The sequence below is a fragment of the Hetaerina americana genome, unplaced genomic scaffold (genome assembly GCF_022747635.1).
Source record: "Hetaerina americana unplaced genomic scaffold, ioHetAmer1.1.p SCAF_77, whole genome shotgun sequence".
NCBI lineage: Eukaryota > Metazoa > Arthropoda > Insecta > Odonata > Calopterygidae > Hetaerina > Hetaerina americana.
This window is the reverse complement of record NW_027287394.1, coordinates 474529-484452: the sequence shown is the minus strand read 5'-3', so window position 1 is coordinate 484452 and position 9924 is coordinate 474529. Positions and strand designations below refer to the sequence as shown.

Sequence of the window (9924 nt, the reverse complement as noted above, 5' to 3'; positions counted from 1 at the left end):
CGAATTGTATATGATATCAAAGAATGCCCGTCATCCCTTATTAACTATTAAAATTATATAAAACGGAATTATTTTTTCTTCCCTTAATTACTAGATTACATTGAAATACCCCGACATATTTGTGATCGGATTAAGATCCTTTATTTCCATATGAATCGATACCATTGCAATTCAAGAGAACTTCTCAAATGAGTATGACAGATGAAGAACGGAATGCAAGTGTCCAGCTGTTGAGTTGTTTACCATGAGGATTCGGCTGTTTTAATAAATTTTAGTTCTATTTCAAGTAAACTGTGACATATTGCCGAAATAATTTGGGTAAGATTGTCCAGTAAATCATTCGGAGCAGTCTAAAACTTTCATAATGTGCGATACAGCCGAATTTGAAGTGTGCAGATTGTGTTTAAACAGTCGTGGACTGTTGATCAATGTTTTCGGCGAGAATAGTAAATTACAAATCATGCTGGAAAAGACAATAGAAGATTTAATAGATTTCAAAGTAAGTTTAGTTTTCTATTTGACTGCTTTTGAAATTATGTTTGTAAAAAATCTTATTTGAGTTAAAAGGTGGTTTATATGTCCCGTATATTTTTGTGTCAAAGAATGGTGATATTAAGGTCAGAGGATTTAGTGCGTTATTTGCTGAATATCTGTTTATGAAATACTTTATTAGGTTGTGCAGGATGCAAATCATCCCTGGTTGGTGTGTTCTTCCTGCATGGACTTACTGACTGAATACCGGCTATTTAAGCGTCGATGTCGCGAATGTTTGTCTGATTTCTATGATCGCATGAGAAAGGAGTGCAATTTTAAGGCGAAGGAGTGGATAACCAATCGAGAAGAGGTCAGTTGTATTCATTAAATTGAATTTTGTGAACAACGAATACTCTTCCTTCTGCGAACACGAATCTGCGGGAAAAGAATTTCGTCATCACTAAGGTCTATAATATCAATGCAATTAATTTTTAAGTGTTGCGGAAATACCCAATCCTAGAAATGGGAAAAATAAAAGTTTTTAAATTTTGTATTCTCGGAAAATTTTCCTTGTTTTAAAAAGTAAAAAAATGGAAATGCATTATAAAAAAGTCACCTGGAATATTTTTCCAATGTATTCAAATGCCATTTTTGGTTTTGGTTATTCATCGCCAAGTTTGGTGATGACTATCCCCTGTCTCTCTCCGGCAGAACTCAATTTCCTTCTCTGCACAGGCATTAGTTGCACATAAGCCATAGTCTCCCTCCTCATCACCATCTCTTCCATTGCCCTTTATTGCATTTCTCTCTGCAGTCATTATCAAGGGTTTCCCTGAGGTAATACACACCCTATTATGTCTTCTTTGTGAGGGTGTATTTTGTCAATTTATTCCTCCTTTTGATTGCTCGGAGGCATTAAGACCTGATCAATATCAAGGATGTCAGCTCTGTGTACTTCTACCAATGGTATTCTATCTGTTTCTAGGTCTATGTTTATTAGGTTGATATTGATTTTTTCATTTACAATTGCTGCCACCTTGATATTTAGTTCTGCGTATTTGGTAGTGCCACTGTCCATCAAGGACATACCCTCATACCAAATGTTTTCCAATGAATTGAAAAGGGTTTAATTAAATGTTATCAAGGCAGAATGTTTCTTCTCTTTTTTAATGGGATTAAGAAGAAATATAAGTAGTAGATTGAGGTGTGGTAGGCAGGTGATAGATACTGAATTCTCAACTAGGAGACTTGTATTGGATTTGTATAAACACCACTATGGTCACTCTATACCATGGACTTGAGCATTTTCAATCTTATTTCGTTACCAGATGTAATCTTGGAAAACCATTGGTGGCACTGGGAAAGGATTTATCCACTCCCAATTATTAATCCACTGCTAATGGGTGAATTTCATATAATGACATGTAGGGGTTAAAATTGGGTGAACTATAACATTAACTGCCAAATGGAGGTTCCCATTGATTGCTGTGTTTATGGTTTATAAGGAGGAGGGTGATGTACTGAGCAATGACAACAAAGGTGCAAAGAGGCTAGGAGAGGATATGATTTGTGGTATGTCATGCAAATTGTGGCCATTCAGTAGTGCTATAGAATCTCATATCATTTGGCTTGAACAGAAATGATTGATAGAGATGCCAATTATTTCGTGAGCACTTGGAATAATTGGATTACCACTAATAAATTCAACAAGGTATTGATCTAGGTTATAGAGTTAAGCTATTATACTAGCAATGCAGTGAAAACAAATGTTGTTTCACAAAGTTTATTATGAAATTAGCTTAAAGTGATTAAGTTTTTTACTGCTGTTTCTAGTATTTGCTTAGCTGGAAAGATGTATTGTCCTGATGCTCTTATTTGTAAATGTTTATCATCTGCAATTATGATATTATAACCTGTTTATGCTTTCCATTAGTTGCCCACTGAGAATCAGAAAGACATTGATAAGGATGCATTCGCCTTTGACACTGTTGGCAGTAGTGCCTTGAATGTCCGAGATGACTTGATTATTGTAAAAGAAGAGGCTGAGACTTCTAGTGGATGCTCTGTAGCTCCAGAAAAGGATATTAAACTGCCAATGAATGCATTAATTCAGGAAGATGAAAATAATTGGTGCAGTAATGTGGAAGCAAAGAATTTGGTGAGTGTGTATATAAAATATGGTATGTGAATGTATAATAATGTGTACACAATTAACCATCTGCACATTAAATCCAGTCTCTTTTGAAAAAAACTTTCCTGTTTATTTTGAGCAATCCCCCTTTTTTATCATGACAGTTGCACTTTGTTTTTGTTATCCTTTCATTCCAGTTTACTTTGTTTCTCCATAATGGATTACAGTTCCTATTCTTGTGCCTGCAGAAGTTGTTAGGAGAGTATAACCTTATACTGTGACATGTCTGCATCTGTAATGTTTGTCTTTCAGGACCCATTGAAAGATAAAGGTGTTTCATTATCCTTTAATGAGGAAGTAGATATTAAGGAAGACTGTAGTTTTGACATTCCTCAGGAGGACAAATGCCTGGGAATGAATCTGTTGCAGGAACAAGGTAAGGTCTCATGACTATTAGTTTTTCACTTTACCATAGGCAAATCCCTTTCATTGCCCTCAGTGTTTCCTATTAAGTGATGTAGAAGGAATAAGCAACATTGACAAGGAACTTGTTAATGTTGCTTACTTATAAAAGCCTTTGATAGCAATGCCTTTGATAACTGTTTATGGACTTTTTTAAACATTTTTTGGGGTATAAGTGAAGTTGAATTTTCAAGATGTAGTCTGCATGCATGCCAATTTGCAAGTGCTGTGGCCTAATGCCATTGGATGAGGAGCACTCTGAATCCATCAATCCTGCTTCCTTGGGGTTTATCCTAACAGTCCGCTCTCTCTTCACTAATAGCACTTTCTTCTATGTTTTTCTTTCTGTCCACTCCACCTTCTTTTCCTAACCTTCACATCAAAAGCAATCATTCCTTGCATCTCCTCTTGTTTCAATGACTGTGTTTCCAAGCCACACAGAGCCAGAGCTTAATGATCCATTCAACAAAATTTAAAAGGTTTCAATTCTCTAATTCATTCATTCCCTACCACATACCATAGGTTGGTACCAGGAGATTTCATGAATCATGAATCATGAATTTCATGTACTGCTCCTTTCCCATCTCAGCGAAAATCATGAAACACTTCTTTCTCAAATGGCTGCCAAATCCAAGCTAACCGTTAAATCAGTCCGACATTTATTTCCTCATCATTCGATAGATGGCAGCACACAATTACAACGTATACTTTCCTCAGGAATGTTCTTTGTTGTAAAACACTTACTTACTGAACTGCTCATTTAAGAGAGTTATATATTTACCTATTTGTATGTGGCTAAGCAGTAAATACATATATATATATATATATATATATATATATATATATATATATATATATATATATATATATATATATATATATATATATATATATATATATATATATATATATATATATATATATATATATATATATATATATATATATATATATATATATATATATATATATATATATATATATTTATATTTATATATATATAGTATACAAACATACATATATGATATATAAACATGCAGCTAATTGGTCTGGATGTTAATCTGTAAACTGTAATCAACTTAAAGGTTGGTATGCTAGCAAGCAGTAGATTTCACCCAGTATTAAGCCTGGCTATGTGAAATTCACACATCAGGGAATTGCGACCAGTCTCTTTTCCTGGTCCAGAAGAAAGACTTGGCAAGCCAGGCCAAAATTACAGTTATACAAAACATAAACCAATCTGAATACTCATTAAAATATGCCATAGTCAAAACAAGTGAATAACATAACTTTAAGTTCACTGGGGCATACTACCATTTTCTTTATCCCCATCACACTTTTTGTAGTGTTGTCATGTCAATTGTTATTGATTTATTTTTTGCATTTGATTAAAAGCAGTAGCATGAAATGTATTTTGACCTTTAAAAGAATTTTTTTCCTTATTGATATATATTTTTTCATTGTTCTACTTATTTTGTTAAAATTTAGGAATTTTTCTTTTATTCCCTCTCAAAGTTCCTGTCAAAAATGTATTTGTTTTGAAAATAAATATCCTAAACTAACACTTTTGGAAAAGTTATGGAAGACCACATGGACCATTTTTTTAGATAATTCCTTTTCATCATTTTTTGCTAAACAAAAGGTAATCAAAATAATAAGTGTCCCATGTGTTTCAATGTGAAATCAGGTGGCACAGGATAAGGATATGACCGCTTAATAATACTGCACTAATAATTAGGTTCACATAATTAAATATAAGGCTTGGTGTTAGGTCAATTAAACCATCACTAACTAAATTGACCATTTTTTTTCATTAATTAATTGGGCATGATTGAACTCATGATTTTATTCATCGCTAAGTATTGTCATTTTCATAGATCCCATTTTACCTTTTTAGTTAAGCCTTTTCAATGACTGTTGTTTTAATTTGTGCCATTTGTTGAAAGCCGTAGAATGTTATGCTTTTTATTTAGTTTTCTGTTCTTTAGGCAAAGAATTTCCTTCTCTATGTGATATTTTCCTTTCCTGCTTGCTTTTCTTTTAAAGCATAGGAAATATAATTATCCCTTCTTAATTTTAATCAACCCTATCCCTTCTTCACTTTCAATGCCCACTTGTTTTAAGTCAACAAAAAGGTGTATGTTAGGTTAAATAGTCTATTGACATAGTCAATAATAAGGTGAAAGTTGGCACAAGGGTCATAGTTTTCAGTCAATCGCAGTTAAAGTTTTAAATTATCAACAAGAGGAAATTATTTCAAAAGTATTTAAAAATTATTCTTTGATATGATTTTATAAAACCACAGAATTTAGCAAAAAGTAACTGCTCACATAATTTGTCACAAATTTCATGCCATTTCCTTACAATATACTTCTTAAAAAGGTTTATATAGAGGCTAAGAAGTATTAAGCCTATCTTTTTATTGTGAGTACAAGCAATTTCCATGGACATTCTGGGAAAAACTCATTGAAGTAACTATTAAGGCCAGCATTATGTGATGACAGCTGCCTTTTTCCTGAGATTTAAGCATTATTGCAGCTGATAGGATAACCAGACAGCTTGATGAATTTGTATGAAGAAAGACTTTTAAGCATTTGATTGAAAACCTACTTTCATTAATACATTAAGAATGTGTACGAATATGTTTAATATTATTATTTATGTTCAGAAATGTGAATATCCCCACTTGTGATGAAAAACTTGTTTATAACTAGTTATTGATTATCTTATTTTTCTTTAAATATTTAGACAATGTCCAGAAGCAAGAATGTACAGGGATAGATGCTGTAGGTAACCTTCTGAACACTTGTCAATTTGGTGAGCACCTTAAGAAAAGGATAAAATTCATATGTCATATTTGCTCGGATGTATTTAAGTGTAAAAATGACATTGCAAGGCATATCGAAGTGATGCACACTCTTGAGAAATATCATCAATGCCAACAGTGCACCAGAAAATTCCAAAGATTAGGTCAACTCAAAAGCCATTTAAATGTGAAATATGTTTGAAAAGTTTTTCTCGAAGGTGGATCTTAAAGAGACACCTGTTCACACATTCTAAGAAGAGTCCTCACAAATGTAAAATGTGCGTGAAATCTTTTAAGGAGAAACGTCTCCTTGGGAATCATGTGTTGACACATTCAGATGAAAGGCAGCATAAGTGTGATATATGTTCAAGAGTATTCTCAATCAAAGGATCCCTAAGACAACACATCCTGACACACGCTGCTGAAATGAGGCACAATGGTAATATATGTTCTAAAGAATTTTCTCTCAAGGGTAATCTGAAGGCGCATATGAAGACGCATGTCAGTGTAAGACCATACAAGTGTGATATATGCTCAAAGGAATTTACTCACCTTAGAAATCTAAAGAGTCACATGTTGAGACACACTAATGAAAGGCTCCACGGATGCAAAATTTGCTCAAAGGCATTTCCTGAAAATAGAGATCTAAGGAGACACATATTGACACACACTGGCGAGAGGAAATACAAGTGTAACATCTGCTCAAAATCATTTGCTCTAAACAGTAATCTGAAGAAGCACTTGTTAACACACACTGACGAGAGATCTTACAAGTGTGAGTTTTGTCCGAAATCATTCAATCGCAAAGATTACCTGGATAATCATCTTCTGACACATACTGCTGAAAAGCCTTATAAGTGTTCAATATGTTTGAAAGCATTTAATGATAAAAGTAACCTTAGGAGGCATATGAAGTTGCATGGAGAAGTAAACACCAAATAGAGTGCCCTAATATCACACACATCTATCACCCAAAGAGAACCAAAATGAGAACTAATATTTGAAGTGCAATAGCACACTGACCTCTGTTTGAAATTTGAAAAGTTGTATGCATCAATTCCCTCACATTAACTAGATGCCATTATAAAATACTAAAATTATAATGAAAATATTTTTGTTCTCAGATATTATCCTGCTGTGTTGTGATATTTTTAATAAAATATGATATAATATATCACTTTATACTTTTCTTTTATGATTACAGCAATTTATTAAAAAACTATTTCATAAGTTTAAATTAAAATTTCATAGTCATCAATTTAGCATTCTTTCAATTTAATTTTCATGTTTTTGGTATACTTAACAATGAATCACCCATGAGGCTTCCATGGCCATGTTTAAACTCTGTAGCCCTTTATTTAACAGTTTTGGTAAGCTGCAGGAATGGACTTTCACCTATGCAGGAAGGAAATTTAAGAGAAATAGTTGAGAAAGGTCTAACAGGGATGAAGGCTTCCAATGCAGCTTGATCAATATGTATATTTTGAAAGAATTAATCATGGTAATGCTTGCATATGTATGGCTATTATTTTATTTTGAAGGTTAGCTTTAGTCAGAATTTTACAATCCAGAAGTGGCCAGAGGAGGTAACTGAAGCATTTAAAAATATTTTTTGTGAGCATCAACCATTTAAAATTCAAAGAGATATGGGTGGTGGATTTTCAAATGGCATATCTGGGAAATTTCTCGCTGATAGAGGATTAAAATCAACACTTGTATTTAAACCAACATTGCAATGAGTATCCTCAAATGCTAAAATTAAATGAAATGTTGAACGAAGAACTATGTTGATTTTCTCTGCAAATTAATTCAATCTTATAATGATAGGGTTAATTCCAAATTATTTAATAAACTTAGTGAAATCAATTAAAAAGGCATTTACACTTGGTAGCAGGAGAAAAACCAAATTCATTAAATGTTTCGAATATTCAAATATAACATCACATGAGGCTATTTTGAAGAACAGTTTCCATTTGCAAAAGGTAGCATACCAAATTACATTATGGAAGTGTAATTTGGTATGCTACCTACTCATATTTTACAAGATATGCGTGGGGAGAATATTTAGGGACATTTTTTGTGCTGTATTATTCCAGGTTAGTATTTTTCACAATATGGACCAAATTATCAAGCAGATTTTTAGGCATAATGAGTAGTTCACATCTCAAATATTGACCCACTGCCTCTTAAACTCTCGGGTTTCAGCCTCACCAGTTTGTAAGACTCGAATGAATTTTATCTCATGCTACTTAGCAATCGTTCAAAGATATCTTCCGTAAACACATGTCATTTTCAAACGATAATATCACAACATATTGATGTTGGGGAGATGAGTTTTGGGTCAGATTTTGGTTTTACAGATTGACGTAATCCATCATGGAGGAGAAGGATAATATATCATGTCATGTGGAATATGTGGAAAGATCTCAGCATAATGGAATCCATAATGAGAAGGGAGAATCAACTGATAATAACAGATCACAAAATGAGGATGGAGTGGACCAAGATGATTCAGGTAAATGTAGGGATCAGGTCAGAATTAAACTAAAAGATACATATTATTTTACTATTCCAAATAGTACTTTGAAAGTATAGGTTTTGCAACTCAATCATCAACCTTTGAGGATAAAAGAGCTGATATTGTAAGTGATGTAATGTATCATATGGATGTACTTATATTGGATGACATTGGTGAAATAGCTGAGTCTTTAATCTTGTTAAAGTGATGTTATGTTAAATAAATATGTTCCCGGTATAAATATTTCTAGGTAGAATAATGACTGGAAATGGAAATTGTGTAATTATATATTTAAGTGTAAAACTCTAAAAAAGGAACTTATAGGTTTTAATCATGTATATGCATTAACTAAATTTGTCAGATTTATTTAGAATTTAAGTACTTTAACCTGCAATGCTTTTTTTTGAGAGGACATCCCAAAATAAAACCTTCCTTATTTTGAAATGGGCTCTTAAAAGTGCATCACAAACATGAGTATGCATGTTTACAGCCAAAAACAGATCTGACATCTAAATAAAAAGACATCCTTGAAGCTCACGCAATAGACATACACCCTGTTAAGGCAGAGAAAATGTGAAAAGTGTTAACACAATAAACAATCCTCAATCTCCTTTTCTCATCGCAATTGTTTTATTTTCCTTTTTGTCCTATTTCTTCTCCATCCATTGCTACACTCAATTTTCAAAGCACTCCATACAAGGCCTGTTATACGTGTTTGTATAACATGCAAAATTGCAATACACATTGCCATATACTGCCATATTTTCTCTGTTTGTACCTGTGAGCAGTCTGAGACATGAACTTGTTGTTAGAATCATGCTTCCCCAATTTTATAATTAGGTCCTTATTTAAAATATTATGTTTTCAAAATATATGCAAAAAAAATCTACTTTTACATGTTGATCAAATCAGAAAATACATCCTGATTGAATTTAATTTGTTAGTGTACCTTTAAGGGCCAAGATTACTGCAAGGCCTTTCCTCTTCCTGAAAATAAACTAATATTGTCATTTGGCATTGTTCTTCATTCTCTCGTATATAACCAAATGTATCTTGCTAGCTAAGTGCAAGGTTAGACTGCCAATATTTCTGTATTCCTTACAAATTGAAGAATTTTCTTATTTTGGAATATAAATTAAAAGTAATTTGAGAATACTTTCAGACAAGTTACTCCCTCATGTCAATACTGTGATATAATCCTCATTTACTCTTTCTCTCCCATATTCATTTGCTTATAATCAGTTTTCATGAGTTAAATTATTCAATATTTCAGATCCTTTTCATCATCATAACAATATCATTTGGAAATAGTGTGTGCAACTTCAAATAGTATGCATGTAAAAAGCCAATAATAGTTTACAAATGAGTAATAAAATGATTACTGTCAACTGCAAACCATTCAAAGGTTAATATTATACTAAATAACATATTTAGTACACAGAACTGTCGGACTTGATTATTGATCAGGTCTTAATGCCTCCGAGCAATCACAAGGAGGAATAAATTGACATAATTTACCATCACAAAGCAGAC

General features: G+C 32.7%; 1 protein-coding gene across 1 annotated transcript; it reads left to right on the top strand.

Annotated features, from left to right (window-relative positions):
- The first annotated feature begins 243 nt into the window (after nt 1–243).
- Nucleotides 244–7342, top strand: LOC139697450 (uncharacterized). The gene is made up of 5 exons (XM_071596172.1): nt 244–499; nt 674–844; nt 2408–2632; nt 2918–3041; nt 7239–7342. Exons 1-5 carry the CDS (start codon nt 365–367, stop codon nt 7340–7342), a joined length of 759 nt encoding a protein of 252 aa, XP_071452273.1. The 5' UTR covers nt 244–364.
- The last annotated feature ends 2582 nt before the right edge of the window (nt 7343–9924 follow it).